This window comes from Ambystoma mexicanum, chromosome 14, assembly GCF_040938575.1.
Source record: "Ambystoma mexicanum isolate Mex_15411 chromosome 14, UKY_AmexF1_1, whole genome shotgun sequence".
Lineage (NCBI taxonomy): Eukaryota > Metazoa > Chordata > Amphibia > Caudata > Ambystomatidae > Ambystoma > Ambystoma mexicanum.
Window position 1 is genome coordinate 297,013,994 of NC_090940.1, and position 18,975 is coordinate 297,032,968.

At 46.1% G+C, this 18,975-nt stretch overlaps 1 protein-coding gene across 2 annotated transcripts in view; it reads right to left on the reverse strand.

Annotated features, from left to right (window-relative positions):
- The window catches only part of KIAA0586 (KIAA0586 ortholog), a 2,241,463-nt gene that overhangs the window by 836,639 nt on the left and 1,385,849 nt on the right, over positions 1-18,975 (reverse strand). For both annotated transcript variants that reach the window (XM_069637413.1, XM_069637412.1), the window contains exon 21: positions 10,013-10,131. In XM_069637413.1, the coding sequence (XP_069493514.1) occupies positions 10,013-10,131 (119 nt within the window). The remainder of the gene's footprint in view (positions 1-10,012; positions 10,132-18,975) is intronic.

The following is an 18,975-nucleotide window of genomic DNA, read 5'->3' on the forward strand; positions in this document are numbered from 1 at the left end:
ACAGACACAAATGATCACAGTTCAAGGGTGTTTATTGAACAATTAATGGTTAAGTTAGGTTGGAAAAACACCTAATCTAAACCTAAATCTAAGATGGGAGCAAGCGTTGACCATCAAATGAAATAAGGCAGTCCCAGTGGTGTTATGTCACACAAAAGGGCCTATACAAAGAAAAACCTATTGCCAATCCTTACGTCTAATACACAAAGGAGGTGTGGGATAAGTTTCAAGAAAAAAAAGAAGCATTCTCAAATAATATGTCAGGAGGCGGCAGCTTGGGTCTCCCTTCCCCATGTTTTAAGCACGGGTAAGGTGGGATTGCAGAGCACAGTACAGTCTTGGGCTTATCCAGTACGAGACGACAGTTCGTTCGACTATCAGACTCTTCAATGGCCAAGTCTCTTTTCTTCTCGAAAGTCACTTGCCCTCGAGGGATGGATCTTCAAAACAATAAAGCAAAAGTTCTTTTAACAAATGATAGTTTGTTAGGGTGAGAATGGTTCACCCCTGGGTCCCCCTCTTCTGGGCGTTGACCCTTCACTTATCATATCTCTCAAGTTGTTTATCAGTTCTTTTTTTCTCATTCGGATTTTGGGTGATCGCTTCGTTCCCTGGATCTCCCTCGTTCGGGCTCGGACCTTCTTGTTTGTCAATTCTTGGGTAATGGCTTCACCCCTGGATCTCCCTCGCTCGGGCTCGGACCTCATTGGACTGCCGGTACTTGGGTATTCGCTTCATCCTGGATCTCCCTCGTTCAGGCTCGGACCCTTCTCCGTTCTCGGCCCCTTCTCTGATCTCAGCCTCCCTCCTCCGGGTTCACTAGGGCTTTCAATATATTTGCGAGATTCAGTTCCCTGGTTTCTCAATGTCTTTTCAAACAGTTCATAGTGGACATCCCTCTTCTGGGTTTACTTCTGTCACCACTCTGTTTCCAGTGACCTTACAATTTGCCCCTTTTCTGTGGCTTACCTCTGCCGGGTTCTCAATACCTTCCGATGGTTTCAAATGTTTATGGGGTTCATGCCCCTTAACTTAATTCAACTTGTAGATCAAAGTCTTTCGATTGTACAGGGATTTTGCTGGACCCTCGCGTATGACCACTTGGATTTTCCTTGGTGGCCTTCTGGTATCTGAAGTTCTGTTCTAACAGATATTGACCAGAGTCCCTCCAGTTAACACCCACGTCGTGCGGATTGCCCTCTTCAGCTGGTCTCCCCTTAACACGTTTAACAGTTCTTTATTCTTAGTTCAAACTTGCCTGTATGGTTTCTCAATCATCACAGCCCGGTTTCTTATCGGCCTTCCCTTTGACTCGTGGGCTGTGATGAACCGCTTGGCTTTCCTTGTTCCTTGAGTCAAGGCCAGTACCTCGGGGCGCCGGAGCCTCCTCTGCTCTGGCTTGCCTGCATAGGCTTGCCCTGTGTACCTCTGACATCTGCTGCTAGACACTTGTGCTATTGCTCACAGCCTTAAATTCTCCTCCACGAGGGTTCCGCGGGCCTGGGACGAAAAGGGCACGGTTGCTTCTCACCTCGCCACCCTCTCGCTTCCCGCCATCTTTCTCCTTCTCTTGAGCTGCCATGTTGTGTTAAATGTCTCGTCTCGCTGTCTGCCATGTCTGCCTTCCTCACCTTGCTCCTCCTGTGCTCTTTTACTCCACCTTTTATCCCCTAAGGGGAAAGGAAAGGGCCTTTAGGTGTATGCGGTTCAGGTCAATTGCCCGAGTTTGCTCAACGCCTGTACTGGGACATGCCAAGTAAACGGCTCTGGTGTTAGTCCGTCACCTAATACGTTGTAAAAGTTGTTTGTGTAAGAAAGGGAGGCCATGGGGGGGGGGGGAATAGTGGTTTTGAATGTCTTATGGGGTATGATGGAGAAAAGGTATGGGCAGGTGGTCGTACGGGATATAATGGGGAAGGTTTGCGAAATGGCAGAGAATGACCAGGATGAAGAACAGAACATACAGAATTGTGGGAACTGTAGTATTCTGTCATTGCGATATACTGGGGTATCGGGAAAGAATAATGAGAGGCACGTGAAACAGAATGGGAAGGGCAATGACCGGGAGTATTCGGGTATGGAGGTGATAAAGAGGGATTCTGGGATGGATAATCTTCGGGTACAAGTGGGGGTGAAGTTCTAGGGGACTGTCTTGGTACAGAGGGGTTACAGAGTCTAAGTAGAAGAGATTTAATGGGAGGAGGTGGGGCAGATGTGTTCTAGCATATAAAGGCCTCAAACAGGTTATTCGCCTCTCCTTCTTCCTCTGCATAATACTGCGTCTCACCTGGGGCGCTCCCCTGAGCATAACCCTGGGTTCCCCAATCCAGAAGATCCTCCCTTGTTTGTCCATCCCAGGGTTGGGATCCGAGAGTGTCAGCCCTGCCCTGGCCACATGAATAAGGGTTTCCCAAGATCTATTTGGGAGAACACTGTCAGGTTTCTCACAGAGAGTGTGCACAAGGAAGTGCTTGAGGGATAGTGGGAAGGAGCCAGTGGCAAAGGAATGGTTACAGAAGTCTGCCAGGGCTCGAGCAAGTGAGGAGATTTTGTCCTTAATAGTTCAGGAGGAGCAGGGGGGCACCTGTTTGGAGGAGACTTTCATAGAGTGATCAGCTTTAGAGATGTCATCCTGTGCTATGGGCGAGAACAGGAGAGTATGGAGAGAGAGAGAGGGTGAAGCGGGGCTTGAGGGAAGGACGGTTAGGGATGGGTTAGAGGAGAGTCAGGACAGGATGTCCTGTGTTTTAGTTGTGAAATGGGAGGCCAGTGCAGAACAGGGGATGCAAGAGGAGAGGTGGAGATTGTGGTAGGATTGGCGAGTTCCTTGCAGATTTTGAACAGTTCAGCCATATTGTTGGGGGCCCCAGAGATGTGAGCTTGGATGTGGGCCCTCTTCTTGGAGCGGATGGAGAGACGGTACTGCCTTTGGAGCAGGCAACAGCCCAGTTTGTCAGTGGGTGTGCTTGAGGTGAGCCACTTCCGTTCATCATTTCAACTTTATTCGGCCATGAGGCCCTCAAAGTACTGTGAGATACCCGAGGGTATTCTCCCAAGGGAACCTTAAGAAACCCTTCTTCTGGTAGCCAACGAGGGGCTAATTCACTCAGGTCCCAACCTTAGGGGTGAAACGGCGAGCAAGGCTTACCCGGATGTAGGAACCTTGTTGTTGTACTCGGGGGTGGGGGGTGGGGGTTATAACCAAAGGGAGACGCAGTGTTGTACCAGAGAAGGTAAGGAGGGCGAGATCCCTGAAACATTCATAGGCTGTATTACATCTACCTCCCTTCCTCCCATTAGATCTCTCCTGTCCCAACCCAACATCTCCTCCATATCTGGTATATATCCTAGGAGCCCAAACCCTGTTGCACTTCAAAACCGCACCTCCCAGAATCCCTGTTTTTCTGTTCCCTACCCACATACTGCCGGTCATTCTTTTCCAAGCCCCTCTAATCACTATTTCCCACACTCCCCATCTGCTCAGACAAAACACTACAGTTACCACAATCCCCCTGTTTTAGTCCATGGTAAAAATCCTTCTCATTCCCGTTCACTTCACAAACCCTACCAACCTTCCCCTTCCAAGGGCATCAATCTTCCCGATATGACAGTTGTTATTCCCTATAACACCTCTTCCCCATCTTACACCGTAGGATACTTTGACACTGCAACCCCCCCTTTTCCGACACAAACACTTTCGCACACCACAGACAATAGACTAATAAGACTGGGTAGGTGACTTATCCCTGTGGGGAAAGGAAAGGGTTGTCAGGTGTGTGTGATCCTGGTTAATTGTCTGACTCTGTCTGACCCTTGCGTCGGGACATAAGGTGGCACAAAAGAGCACAGTACAAGCAAGGCAGACCGCACGACGAGACAGCTATCCAGGCCTGCTGTCCAAGAGGAGAACAGCACCGAATATCAAGAGCCTGACAAGGAGGGACCCGACCTTGCCCTCTTCGACGCAGACCCGCGAAACCTCCACAGAGGGAATCGTAAGACCGAGGACAATAGCCCAAGTGCGTTGCAACAGATGCAGACGGTACACGGAGCGCGAGTACATTGATAAGCGAAAGCGAGAGAAACTTCTGCTACCGTGGTACCGGCCTTGACTCCAGAAATTAGAAAAGCCAAGCAGTTCATCACAGCCGGTGAGTCAAAGGGAGAACCAATAAGAACCAAGCTGTGGTGAGTGAAAGTCGCAAAGTGGCATGCTGAAAGAAGTTCAAAGAACTGTCAAATTGTTAAAGGCAAGACAAGCTGCACAGGGGACCGGCACCACGTGGGTTCTAACTCGAGAGACTATGGTCAACCCAATGTTGACTGAAACTACAAATACCAGAAGGCTGTAGGAGAGCCGCCAAGATAGGTCAAAGTGGTCATACAGGAGATCTAGCAAAATCCCTGTACAGTCAGAAGTCTTTGACTGACAAACTGCAGAGAAAGTAAGGGAAGCGAATCCTGTAATCGGTGAAAGCAAGAGTGGAAAAGTGAAACGGCAAGAGTGAACCTGATGGAGAGATGCCAATAAAGAGGGGCGAAGTCTGAAGTCCCAAGAAACAGTGCGTTGACAAACGTGAACCCGGCAGATGGATGTTCATGGAGAACTATTTAAAAAGAGATTAAGGTTTGTGAGAAACAGAATAAGCCATAGTGAACCCGGCAGAGGGAGGCTGAAAGATTCGAGAGGAGTCCGCGCCCAGAAGAGGAGGACCCAGGGGTGAAGAACCATCACCCTTAAACGTGTGATTAGCCATAGTGAACCCGGTAGAGGGAGACAGAGAATCAAGCGGGCTCTGTGCCTGGAAGAGGGGAACCCTGGGGTGAAAAGTCAATACCCCAAGTCCAATCAGAAAGGAACTTTTTGTTTATTGTTCGAATCTATCAGATCCCCGGAAGCAGGAGAGACAACCTCCAAAGATCTTGATGTTGACAAGAACTGTTTGAGCAGTTTGCACCCAGAAGAGGTGGACCCAGGGGTGAAACCATCACCCAACGTACATTTGAAGCAGAACATTAATTTTGTTATTTTGAATCCATCAGTTCCTCGAAGGGAAGCGACTTTCAAAGTGAAACAAGACTTGGCGATCGACGGCCCAGATAACAGCACACTCTCTAGCTTTCCCAGCACAAGATGACAGTTCCGTTTCAGTGCTCCGGGATTGATATTGATATTTCATTTGTATCGCGCTCGTACGCAAGTGATTCCACCTTAGCCCGTGCTTAAAACATGGGGAAGGGATACCCAGGCTACCGCATCCTGACATATTATTTGTGAAAACTTCTTTCTGTTCTTGAAAACTATTCCACACCCTTTTCGTATTAGTTGTAAGGATTGGCAATAGGTTTTTCTTAGTATAGGTGCTTTTATTTGACACAACGCCACTAGGACTGCCTTATTTTTCATTTTATGGTCGACGCTTGCTCCCATCTTAGATTTAGGTTTAGATTAGGCATTTTTCCTAACTGCAAACAGTTTAATAAACACCCTTGAACTGTGATCACGTGTGTCTGACTTTACTGTTGCCACATGAGTTCCTTACAGTACACATATACATCAAATTCAAACTTGAAATCTATACAGTAATAATCGACACCAAATAGCGCAACAACTAATGTTGCAGACATTGGATACGGTCTAGCTATGTCCCAAATGATAACCATATCCATACGATTGGGGGTCTAATTGTTTGACTTTATAAAAATGCCTACTTGTGCATTAATGGGCACTGCAGGTCTTTTTCCTAATGGGACTGCATTGGCTCCAGAAAGCGTGAATGCTTGGATCAGTCACCAACACCAGTCCATGGGGGCAAAGGTTCTTACAAAGGGGGAAATCACTAATTGCAATTGAGTTACCAGGCTTTGGATGACGTCGCAAGGCGATGCCCAGTAAATCAGTGGCCATTCTCAAGTCCCTTAAATCCAAGTGAATAGAGTTGTGTGTATTAATATCATTATAACAGTCTCTTACAATTCATAATGTCCTTACTTATTAGGGAGCAACAACCATAGGCTGTTCTCAACCAGTGAGTACACTTATTTATAAGGGAGTCTCCAGATTCAAATTGATCACCGATACATTTGGGAACCCCATACATATATACCACTCCCATCCTTCAGACCCTGCTGATGGCCATATTCCCTAAGTGGGGCTTGAGCATTTTGCGTTTCTGAGGCTGATGTGTGTGGTATACTACGAGTGGCCAATTCTGGGATCCTACCATGGCCAGCTTCTCTGACCCCACCTCCTTTGGGTGTGCTGACCCACTTTAACCAGGTCCTCATGGGCCCCTGCCGAGGGTACTTTTCTGAGGGTGGTTTAGCCTCTGGGTTGATAGTTGTGGAATTGATGCCAACATCGGTTATCCCACGCAGCCCCATGTTGGCCGCTGCTTTGGTGTACATAATGGGAACCCGCAAATCATACTGAGTCATGTGCGATTTCGAGGCACTTCCAGGTTTCTTTGCAGCTTGTTCCAGCCCCTGCCGTTTTCTTCTGTAGGAAAGTAAAGCTACCCTGGAATGACACTTTCTGTGCTTCTGCCGTTTTGAAGAATCATTAAGAGAAACTTCATCAGGGCTGCTAATTCGACAAGGACCAAGCAGCATTTGCTGATTCATCTGGGTTGGAGGCTGAGGCGGGGTAAGCGATGTTCCTGGGGGATTTATACAGGAGTGGTTAATGCCCAGGGAAGATCATGGCCCCCTCCTCCTCAAGACCGGTTGGGTCTGAGCATTGAGAGAATCTTATAGCTGTGTGAAAAAGTGCATAATCTCTGGGCACTCCCGCCCCCTGCAAACCATCCAGCTGGTTTAAAACCAGCTAAATAATTCAAATCAACGTGAAGTAAATATTAAAAGAACAGGTCCAATGATGTTCGGATGAAAAAAACATTTTCCTCTTTAATATTCAAATACAAATAAGATATTCAATATTGAGTTGTATGTTGGATGCTCAGAGCATTTCGGGGACACCATCCGCTTCTTCAGGAGCTGAACTGCATAAATAGAAATCAACAGACCTCATTTTATTCTTATCCATAATTAGATCGTTTAACCTTCACCACCAGGGGTACATCATATACAAACCAACATGCCACAGGTTCCCAGACTAATTATTCACTACACAAGTGATCCAATGTTTTCATTTCAACACCAACTGCCAGTGGAACTCTATTGACATCCAAGGCAGATATCTAAAATCACCACTGAACTACGTCTGTAGAAGTACACCCTGTGTGTCATTAAAGAAAGTCCCCAGGTAAATCTACATCTAACATGCAAGAAGACACCCGTGTGACCCCTGGTATATCGATGATAAACAGATGCCAGAGACCTGACCCCAAAACTCTGGGGTATTCACCAAACGGTCACATCTCAGTGACCATATCATATATGGTCTCTCTAAATCTGTACTGCAAATGTAAAGTGTCAACATAAGTGTCCAATTACAGAGAGGTGAATATGACATAATGTGAACTGCATATATTGTACATAACTACAGTTGAATCCATCGACAAGACTTTCAAAATAAAGGGCGATTCACTACTCCTTTGATACCTCTCAAAAACAAAGACTGGCATGCAGTGCTTGCAACAATATAATACGTACAGGGATAACGTCACTCGTTGAGCCGAAGCGATATATCATGGCTGTACAATATTCAAACCAGAGTACCAACAGAACGCTAACAATGCTTACCTCAATATCCAATAGCCCAGTCGCCCGACTCACAAAGTTGAGGTTTCTGCAATGACCGAAATAGTCATAGCGCCAACTCAGGAGCTAAGTGCGCGGAATATACTCCTGCTCTCACGGGACTGCACCAGGAAATGGAGTCACGTGATCATATACACGTACCCGCGGTTTCCCGGGCAAACATTCAGGAATCCTGGCGGCCATCTTGAGGTGGACTTAAACTCCACCGGTAAGCCAAATATCTAGGTGTAGCCTATTTTTAGCAATGCCATAGAAATCGAAGCAGCTGCTTGTGCGGATAGCGATATCCTGTGGGGGAACTATATATAAAATAAAGAAAGCTATGTCGCTTTAAGATGCAATGTGTGTACCACCACATGCAAAGTGTGCCTGTACTGATGTATAAAGAGAAAAGCAAACAATGGCAATCATATATACAGTTCTTTCAAAGTAAGAACCTATCGGCAGAGTGATATTAATGTGCGGACATGCAGTTAGAGAAAGAATCTTGTATCCCTCAGATAGATAGTGTCAAGAGCAGTGACAGAGCTGGCCTTGCATCATATCTCAGTGACATCTCAGTAAGGGTGAGAACGTTGAGGTCAAAGTCTTCAAGAAGGAGACAGATGTCAGAAGAATGTTTATTGGCAAAACGAGCGCTGAGAGTAGTTAAGTGAAGCTGGTTTCCCCCTTTGAAAGTTTTCCGAGGAGGGGTACAGGGAAGTGGTACACCCGTCGGTGGTAGCGAAGAGGCCAGGGGGGGTGACAGAAAGAGGAATGGCATGGGAAGGAAGTTTATGAGAGACAAATCAATGAGCTGTAAGTCAAGTGTCCAGAAGGGATAGGGGCTAGCTTACAACAAGCAGTAGAAACTATGACACAAGGACATGAGATAAGAGAAAGAGTGAACACCTAGGCACAGCCAGCAATTACAACCACAGACAGATGTGCTTTTCCAAGAGAACAGGCAGAATCAAAAACACTCATATTTGACTTTTGTAAAAGGGGTGAAAAAGGCCAAATTTTTAAAAACATTCAGAACTACCAGATTTGCTTTTCTAAAATATAGTAAAAAAGGCCTCACAAACTGAGAAAGCAAGCAATTAGCCGGCAGACCACAGATTCAAATTGGTTCAGTGCAGAATATGCCCAAATGGGGTACAAGTCTTTAAGAGTCAGGTAGCAGCGTGCTGGTAGAAAAGTAAATGGTTCCATTCAGGTTGGTAGCAGTTGCAGTATGAACAGATCAGAGTTAGTGTGGTGTGAGGTTAGGAGCAAGGCTGCCTATGTGCTGATACTCAAGTTGGGTGAGGTTGTAGGATATGAAAGGAGGGTCCATGGGCGCTGCGACAATTTATAGGAAGGGAAAAACAAGGATGCTCGCTGAATGCCAGGGATTAAAAGAAGATGTAGCGCTTTTGCATAAGAAGCAGCAAGGCAGTAGTCTCAGGGGCCCTGCAATGAGAAGGGGGCAGGGAGGAGTAAGGAGCCGGCAGATACCAGGATAAGCTACAGGGAGCGCTGAGGCCTCAAAGTCTGGAGGGTCCCCAAACACTGCAACCTCTGTGTTTGAAGCAGCAATTGTTCAGCAGGCACAGTGAAAAAAAACAGCACTGGGCAGCAGCAGTTACCTTTATGCCAAAAGCTGAGTCGACAAGCAGAAAGGCAGTCGGAAAGTGAACAAATCCAGTAGGAGGGGGCTGCCCGAAATCAGAAGTGTGCAGCCGATCGGAGACGCGATCAGGTGGCAAGGCGGGGGGCTTTCCAATGCCCAGACAGGCCTAAACAGGGAATCTCCTAGGCCCTTAAAGGTGACCCTTCGAGGGACTCCGGTTTTGCCTGCCGGCTCTGTTGTAAATGCTGAGCAAATCACTGCACTTCTCATAGGAACGTAGGTGCTCCAGGAATGATGCAGAACGCGGCTGCCATCATGAAAAGGCTGTGCCGAGTAGCTTATGCAGGCAGCAGCTCCATGCGGTCTGGATCTCTTGGCCAGAATGTAGTTGGCCCAGTTGGATTAAGGATTAATACGTACAAGCAGGAAAGCAAATATTGTAACTCAGATTTCCCACACTAAATCTTTTCTTTATCTTCTGTTTGCAATATATAAAAATACAGTTCGAATCCAAACAAGTAATCAAATGAATTGTTCAACTAGTGAAAATGTGTCTCAAGCAACAAAAACTGGAGTTAAGAAATTGCTTTAATTTAATCCACATCCAAAGACATTTGTTTTAATGTCATATTACAAAACTAACACTTACATTTAGAAAAGTAACACTGCTTGTATTACCTTTTGTAATGGACTCACCTATATCCGAGAAGTGGGAAGAACTTTCTTCACTATCAGTTACACTAACATTGGGAACAGTTACTTGCTGAACCGGGTACATCTCACTGATGAGCCGTGCCATTATCTCTTGTTCCACCCTGAAAAACAAATGTATACAATTCTACATTTGTTTTTTCCTTGAACACAAATAGCTGTAACACATACTGGAGGAATTACATTTAAACAGTTCACCGATCCATGCATGCACGAAAATGTGTAAACCAAGGCAGGTACAGTGCCAGAAATGGTTGTGGAAGCATGTACATGACAGGTGGATCTATCCTAGATGGGAAGTGTTGCATCTATTATAGATACATTCACTGGTTGAGCATTCCTTTCTTTCACACACTTAAGCAGTGACTTATCATGGACAAATGATTGCACCTCCCTTGGAGAAACCAGAAAACACGTCATTATATTGCTAGGATAATGCCATCATTTCTTGCTCTGCATCCTTTGTAAAGTTTTGGAACAGAAATGTCTCTATAGTTCTCTTACGCCCACGTCACCTACTAGCATAGTCTGCAAGTATAGGAGGCTATCTTTTAGGTAATGTCATTTGGTAATCAGTGCAATTAACTATACAAGCAGAAATTACAAACATAAGGTCCTTAAATAACATCTTTCAAGGCAGTTATTTATATGTATTTATTTTCATTTATTACCATTTTTGTAACGCCAATAGGCCTCAAGGCACACAAAGAACACAACAAGACATACAACAAAGATACAAAGTGGTGATTTAGCCTGCTGTCAAGTCGAAGAGATAGGTCTTGATCCTTTATTTAAACTCTGCAAGAGTCTTGATCTTTCTCAATCCAAGAGGGATAGCATTCCATGCTGATGGAGCCTGGACATCAAAACTGGAGCTGCCAAATTTGACCAACTTGTTTTTTTTTTGTTTTTTATGAATTGTTTGGTTGATGAATCAACCTTTCAATTTGAGACACATATACAACAACATTATTATGAACATTTCATCAAAGAAGAGAATACAAATCTTTACACTTATCTTTAGCATCTCGGTTACAATTACACACATGTACAATTTTCAAAAATATCTGATTCTTGAAATCGATTGTCACTTTCAACATCATATACAATTATTTGCAACCTTTGCTCAGGGAAGAGGGTTAATTAGACAGCAAATCATAGCACAGTCCATTCGAGGTAAGCACAGATTTAGGCTACCAGTTCCGGGATATCTAGCTTTAGTTCTAGGAGGAATTGGACAATAGCTATGCGGACGGCTTGAAAGGAAGAGGAAAATATTCTAAACCAAAATACATCTAAAGTCAGCATTCTATAGCTTTTGAATAGTGTTTTAAAATATTTACAGCGTAACACATTCAATGCAGGACAAACTACTATTAGATGTTTTAGGTTTTCCTCATATTCTGGCAATTTGCAAAACTGACAGATGTTCTCATGTTTCTTTAGTTGTCCTCGTCTACATAAAATTTCTCTAGTATGCCATAAATTAAGTCTAAATCGAAGATCGAGGTTTCTGAAATGTGGTGATGTAAATTTGAGCAAGTAGCTAGCTGTCACTCTTGCTCTTTTCAATCCAAAAATGTAAATGCTATAATCTTTATAAATAGAGCATTGTTCTAAGGTACAGATCCAGTCATACTGATATAATTTCATCTGAGCACGTTTGGGATTTGTTATCAATAACTCGATTGTGATGTCAGCATCCACCAGAAGATTAACAACAAAGTTCCTCAAATTGACTGGGAAGGGATGAATAGATTTTAACATATACATGGCCAATTTGTGCGATAAATCAGAGCAATTTACAAATAGCAAACATTTCCTTAATAGAGAGCAGAGTTTCCATGCATAAAACACAAGCAGCGAGAGGGCTCCTAGCTCATAATGCATCAAAGGCAAGGGTGTTGAGTTTGGTAGATTCAATATTGCACACCAGAATTTGCCCTCTAACCGCACCCAAAAAACCCGCTCCCTCGGATGTTTGGTTTCGAAACCATATGTAATGATGGGTAAAACTTTTTGGCCGTAATTTAGCAGAACTGGAGAGCATGTAAATTTGCCAAATTTATATAACAAAACTTTTGCTTGGCAAATTAATGTTTGCAGTTTATGTTTTAGATCATTGACATATGGGGTAGCGAGCATGTGATTGTTGATGATAACTCCCAAGTATTTGTATTGCGGAGTGATAGAGATGATCTCCTCCTGAAAAGTCCAGATGGACGTTTTAAGGGGGCGACATTTCTTATTTACACATTGCACGATCTGAGTTTTGGCTAAGTTAATTGACATGTGATTATCTTGTACATAATGCGAGAGACCCTTTATCAACCGTTGGAGGCCCGACGGCATTTTGGATATTAAAATAAGGTAATCCGCGTACAGAATCCATGCAATTTGATGTGGCCCTAATTTTGGAGCATCTGAATTAATAACAATGAAATTTTTGCCCATGTCCAAAATAACAAATTAAAAATTGTGGCCGCCAAAATACATCCTTGTTTCAACCCCCGGGCTGTCTGAATTTTGGGGGTCAGTTGCCCAGCTAAGGAAATACTTATCTTAATTGAAGTATTTGAGTGTAGAAGTACAATCAATTTAATTAGTGAGCTAGGGCAGCCCATTTTAATTAGTTTATTGATTAGAAGTAATCTGTAGATGGAGTCGAAAGCTTCTCTGAAATCAACGAAAGCGAATATAAGGGTTGATTTTGACCAACTTGAACCTGGGCTGGAGACATCTAGACTTATCCTGAGACCTCAAAGTATGAGTGAGCTTGTATGCCTTTATGCAATCCTTAAGGTATATGGGTGCCTCCCAATTCTAGCATTTGTGTGTCAGTGTCAGAAGTTTATGAGTAATGCAGTGTTTCATGAGGCGCCAGTGAAGAACCGTCCTGGTGTTGGTGATGTGGTCACACCGGGTAAGCCCAAGAATTGTGCGCACTGATACATTTTGAATGACTTGCAAAGCTGTAATGTTTGCTTCAGAAGTAGCGGGCAGCAGGCTATTGCAGTGATCCAAGCGAGAGTTCACCAGGGCCAAGGCCATCAGGGATCGGTTCCTGGGGGGGGATGTAGGGGCGGATATGGTTGAGTAATCTGTTAATATAACCACAGGATGCCCGGGTGTGTGCAACAGGGTTTCATGGTGAGCTCCACGTCGAGGAAGATGCCCAGTGTTTTCACTCTCTTGGCTACAGCAACGTTAGTGTGTCAGCAATAACAAAGCTCTGATAGTTGTTGGGAAGTTTTTTTAGCCTTGGCTCTGAGGTGGCGTTCAGGAGCTCTATCTTGTACGGACAAGCAAATTGGCTATCATTCAAGCCTGGATGGCACAGTAGATGGCATTAACAGCCGAGGAGTCCCGAGTTAAAGTGCCTGAAAGCTCCAGGACCACCTGGGTGACGTCAGCGTAGTTGTATATAGAATGCCCAGGTCATCGACATGTAGCAAGATGTAAATGTTAAACAAAGGTGGTGAGATGCAGAATCCTCGAGAATCCCTGATAATCTCCGCAGGATATGACTGCTGGGGAGTAAATAGCATTCTCAATAGCAGTTCTCGCCTTGCGGGGCCCCAGGAAGTAAGCGACCCATCGTGCTGCTGTGCCTGAACAGCCAGCCAAGTCCTTCAGCCTGGCCACCAACCGAGTGGTGACCAGGGAAAAGGCTGCTGAGAGATCCAACAGCATCAAAAGGGCTGGCTGACCTCTGTCCACGATACTAGCAAGGTTGGATTTCAGGTCTAGCATGGCAGTCTCCGATCCATGTCTGGCTCTAAAGTCAGACTGCTGTGGGCCATGAATGTTATTGCTCTCGATAAACTTCTGAAACTGAAGGTGAGCCACACGGTCCATGATTTTAAGAAGAAACGGCACGTTGGTTTTGGGCGATAGTTTTTGGCAAGCAGAGGATCAAGGTTGTTCTTTTTTAATAGGGGCATAATCCAGGCCTCTGAGGAGGAAGGGGACATGGCCTTTGAAGAAGGAAAGATTCACCAGTCTCGTCACCCAGGGAACTAGGGTATCCATGCATTCTAAAAAGAGATTGGATGGGCAGCGGTCGCCTAGGCAGGGGGTGGGTTTCATACCTGAGATTATCTTTCTCCTTTTGGTGCAACAATTCAAATTAATAGAAATAAATTACAAATATTCATAGAAAGGCCACAATGGTCACTCAACATTCTCAGTTAATGCACCCCCTGGCCCCTCATCAGAGCTTGTGGGGAATGTTACTTTCAGAAGCAGGCCTGGCTGCTGCAAACTGCTGTTAGCTTTACGTTTTAAAAGAGCTCCGTAAGGGTGCAGAAGAAGGACCGACACAAAGGTGGCATATTTGTGGCTATAGACTTTAAAGTAGTAAATAAAGAGAACCCATACATTTCCCTAATCCTAAAAAGGGTTTCCCTGCCCCAACAAAAGATCTAACTTAACTGTCAGTATGGGCCTCATCACGAGTTGGGCAGTAAGCCCTAAAAGTGACCTTAACGGAATTAGTGCCACCAATACCGCTCCACCGGTTCATGCACCGCCATAAATACTGCTGACTACAAAACATCTGGCGCAATTACATCTAGCGGGATCTGCGCCAATAACATGAAACGCAATCACTGCTGCATCACAAGTCCCTGTATGGCGGTATTAGCGCCGGAAAACAACGCCAATACCGCTGAAAACATGACACAATTAGCCCCAGGTGGGGGTAAATGAACACAGGTGGCAGGTGGGAGAAACAAAGCCACAGGTGATCCCAATCCACTCCAGAGGGTTACATAACTGACACACCTTCCCCAAACACAGTTACAAACACCATGCTGCCACTAGCCATTGCGAGATGGGACTTGCAGCTGATAATGCTGCGCCTAGAAGTACAGAGGCTGGACAACCAGCCCAGGGGTCAGGGAGTACAGGGTAGGAGAAGGGGCCAAGCAAGGCTTACACTGATCCACAGAGTCAGGCCCTCACTGACATCCAGTTGGTCACCCTGTACCGCCTCAACAGGGAGACCATAAATTAGCAGCTCACCACAATCGAGGGCGACATAGGGAGCAGGATAAACATCCAGACAGCTGTGCCCCCAATGCTAAAGCTAGTGTCCATCCTACAATTCCTAGGAACCAGCACCTTCCAGCACTCCGTGGCCACGATGCACGGCATGGCACAGCCCAGAATTTGTGCAGTGTTGCCCCAGGTGCTGTATGTTCTCCTGCAACATGTTCCATGCCACATCTCACTACACACCACAGGTTCACGGCATGAAGGCACAGATCTATGCCGTTGCTGAAATGCCAAATGTCATTGCAGCCTCAGACCGTACCCATGTTGCGTTGGTGGCCCTCCCAGGCCCACAAAGCAGTGTACCGCAACAGGAAGCACTACCACTCTATGAAGGAGCAGGTGACCTGCAACCCCAACCTGTACATCACCCACTGCTGTGCCCGCTACCCTGGATCCACCCACGAAGCCATGGTCCTATGTAACAGTTCACTGCCTGGATACATGGAGAGGCACAGAGGACAACAGATGAGGATAGTGGTTAAGTAAAACTGTCAGCATGCAGGCGCTGCAATGCACCTGAACAAATGGGGGTGAGGATGTGAAAAACTCACAAAGCATGTGGCATGACAAGTGAATGCAAAAGACTGACCTGGTCGCCTCCCGCACCAACGTCACAGTCCAGCCCAGAGAACATGCACATGCCAGACATACCTGGACGGAGAAGATGATGAAAGCATACAGTAGCAACTCCAAACACAGAGGACTACAGGTACCACAATGCAACATGCATAATCCAATCCAATGTCAAACAAAGTGTCACATCTCATCACACATCATCAACCCTGCCAGTACCACAGCCATGTACACTCAGCCCGCAATGCCGACCCGCTGCCCCCAGAAGCCTATGTAGGGCCTGATAGAAAACTCATCAGGCCACATGCACGAGAGCAGTACACTGTCACAAGACAGCCACCATGTCAGCTTGACATGGCACCGACAGACGCATGGCGTAACATCTGCTGCAAGGGAACAGGGTGTATGTTAAATAAATACAATGCATGATACGAGCGACAACATGCACAAACATTGTAAAGATACATGCCACGCGATGAAGCCCCATATGCATGCACATGATGTCCACTGCACTGATGCCGTGAAATGCCACCCCCCCGCCCCCCAAATACACTGATTTATGGCTGTGCCTCTCTCCGTGTAGGTGACTCCGGATACCCGCAGCTGCCCTGGCTCACGACACCTGTGCATGACCCACAAACACCACAGGATTTCGCCTACAACCACGCTCACAGCATGACCCGTGTGTGCACTGAGCGAACCTTTGGCCTCTTGAAGGCCCGTTTCCACTGCCTGGACCGTACAGGAGGAGCACTAATATACACACCTGAAAAAGGGGGTAAAATAGTGCTTGTGTGTGCCATGCTGCACAATATCTGCCTCCAGCAGAATGTCCCTATGCCCCCCTATGTGGACAAGCCACCCCCACAGGATGAGGATGTACTGCCAGTGGCGGAGGCGTCTGCACGCATTGCCAGAGATGACGCCAGGAATGGCCGACTGGCTCACCATGGACTGAATGACGATTCTTTCTGAGACATTCAAATGGCATACGCCATTGTGAGAAGCCTGAAGGTGTCTCACCCGCTAGTCCCCAAAGATCTGTCATTCAGGTGGCCAGGACACGGATATCGCTTCTGGATCCAGTTAATGGGGGTAGACCAGTGGGGGAGAATGATCTGGGTGAGGGGTCTTCGGGAAGTGGGACACCGGACGGCGAGACGCGGTATCCCCTTCTCTGTAACACCTTTACCCCATCCTAACAGGTAGGATACATAGGAACTCAACCCTCCTCTGCACCCTTTTACAACACAAACACTCTCACGGACAGCTCACCATGAGAGAAAACAGACTAACACCCGAGCTGTAAACCAGACATGTCCCAATACAATGGTAAAACAGGGTCAGGCAATTACTGATCATTAAACACACCTGACTTCCATCACACTAGACCCCACGGAGAAAAAGCTGGAGCACAAAAGCAAACTCTGAGCAAGGCAAAGCACACAAGGAAGCTGCAGTTCCAAGATGGAAGTTTAATGCAAGGCGAAAGACGGCAAGACCGAAGGGGATTGCAAGGAAGGAAGTGCCCTTGACCTTTTCAACGAAAGACCATTACTTTCATGAACCTTCAAGAATAAGAAACATAAGACCAGGAATCAAGGCTGAAGAATCCTGCATTGTGTGTCGGAGGTTCTCAGGGCTCTCCTGCGTCGATAGTCAAGGCGGGGAGAATTTTGTGCCGCTGTGGTACTGTCCTTGGATCCTACAACAAAGCAGCGCCAGTGAAGTCAGCACAGCTGGTGAGTTGGGGAGGCTGATACCGGACTGGTCTATGTTAAAGCCAAGGTTGCAAGCGGCAACATTGTATAGTGAAAACTGAAGAGAACAGTGTGTGAAGCGTATGTGGCAAGCGACGCAAATACAATTAAACAGCAGATGAGTGACTGAACTTTGAAGCCAAGATACGATAGAGGGGTCTGGCGCCACGTGGGTGCACCTTCAAAAGTCTGTTAGGTATCCAACTGAAAGGTGGTAAATGTAAAAGGGAAAGAAATTGTGAAGTCGAAGTGGTTCTGCAACAGGTCAAGCCAAACCCTGTGCACATTCGGACGTCTTCGATAGTTGATACTAATTGAAATTGGTCCAAGCCCAGCCGAGGGAGACTAATTGAGCTTAGAGGGATCTGAGCCCAGCTGAGGGGGATCCGGGGAGAATAGTAAATCACCTGAATTGAGTACTTGTGAACATCTGAAGGAGGAAAAGAACCTATTGTTTATTTTGTTGCATCAGGCCCTCCGAGTAAAGAGACTGGTAGGCAAAGAGACTTGGCCACAGATGGCCCTGATCCTAATGATTGAACTGTATCCTCGTGCTAAACAAGACAGACTTTGCTACGCTAGAGTGAACCGCCTTGTCCCGTGCTGAAAACGTGGGGAAGGGAGGCCATCGGCCTGAACATCCTGATAAACCATTTTGTGAACACTTCTTTCTTTTTCGTAACACTGTTCCCACACTATTTGTATTTAGAGGTAAGCATTGGCAATAGGTTTAATAGTATAGGAACTTTTATTTTGACAAGACGCAACTAGGACTGCGCTATTATTTGATGGTCGCAGCTTGCTCCCATCTGTAGATTTGAGATTAGATATGCCTTTTTCAAATCCTTTTTGAAGTTCAATAAACACCCTTGAACTGTGGTCACTTGTGTCGGTCTTATTGTAGATACTATACTATGCCTTCCTTACACCACGCACCACTGTTTGAAACTCACATCAATTAATAAACACAACCATGGCACGAGGAAAGTCCTTGCATTGATGAAGTTCAACTATTTTAATGTAATTAAGTGCACTAAGTGGTGGAAGGGGGATAGTGTGTGGGCGTGTTGGTGGGGGAGTGGGGTTTCTAACACCCCCACACACTATCCCCCCAACAACCACCAACACCCCCACAGAGTATCCCCATCTCCCCCCACAGAATATCCCCATCTCAACACCAACACCCCAGCATCCAGACTGTGGGCAAAATGTAGGTCATTATCACTTTCGTGGCCTCTTCCCTCTCAGGGCTGCCCCTAGTGATTTGGGCCCCAAATGGCGCTTAGACCGGTGCCTGGTTTTGCTGGGCTGTGGCACCCTCAGTAGGCGGGGCCGAACTTGAGGATATGGATGCTGGTCCCGGATGTGCTGCAGATTGAGTTCTAGGCTTTGTTGCATCGACTCAGCAAAGGCTGAAATTCTCCGACTTCTTGTCCATACACTGCCAGGGCAGCAGTACTAGCTGCCACCTGTGCCCGGTTCCTCTCCATTGTCCTCACGATCCGGCGGGTGGCCCCTTGTATACAATCATGTATGGACTGGAGGTGCAGTGAATGT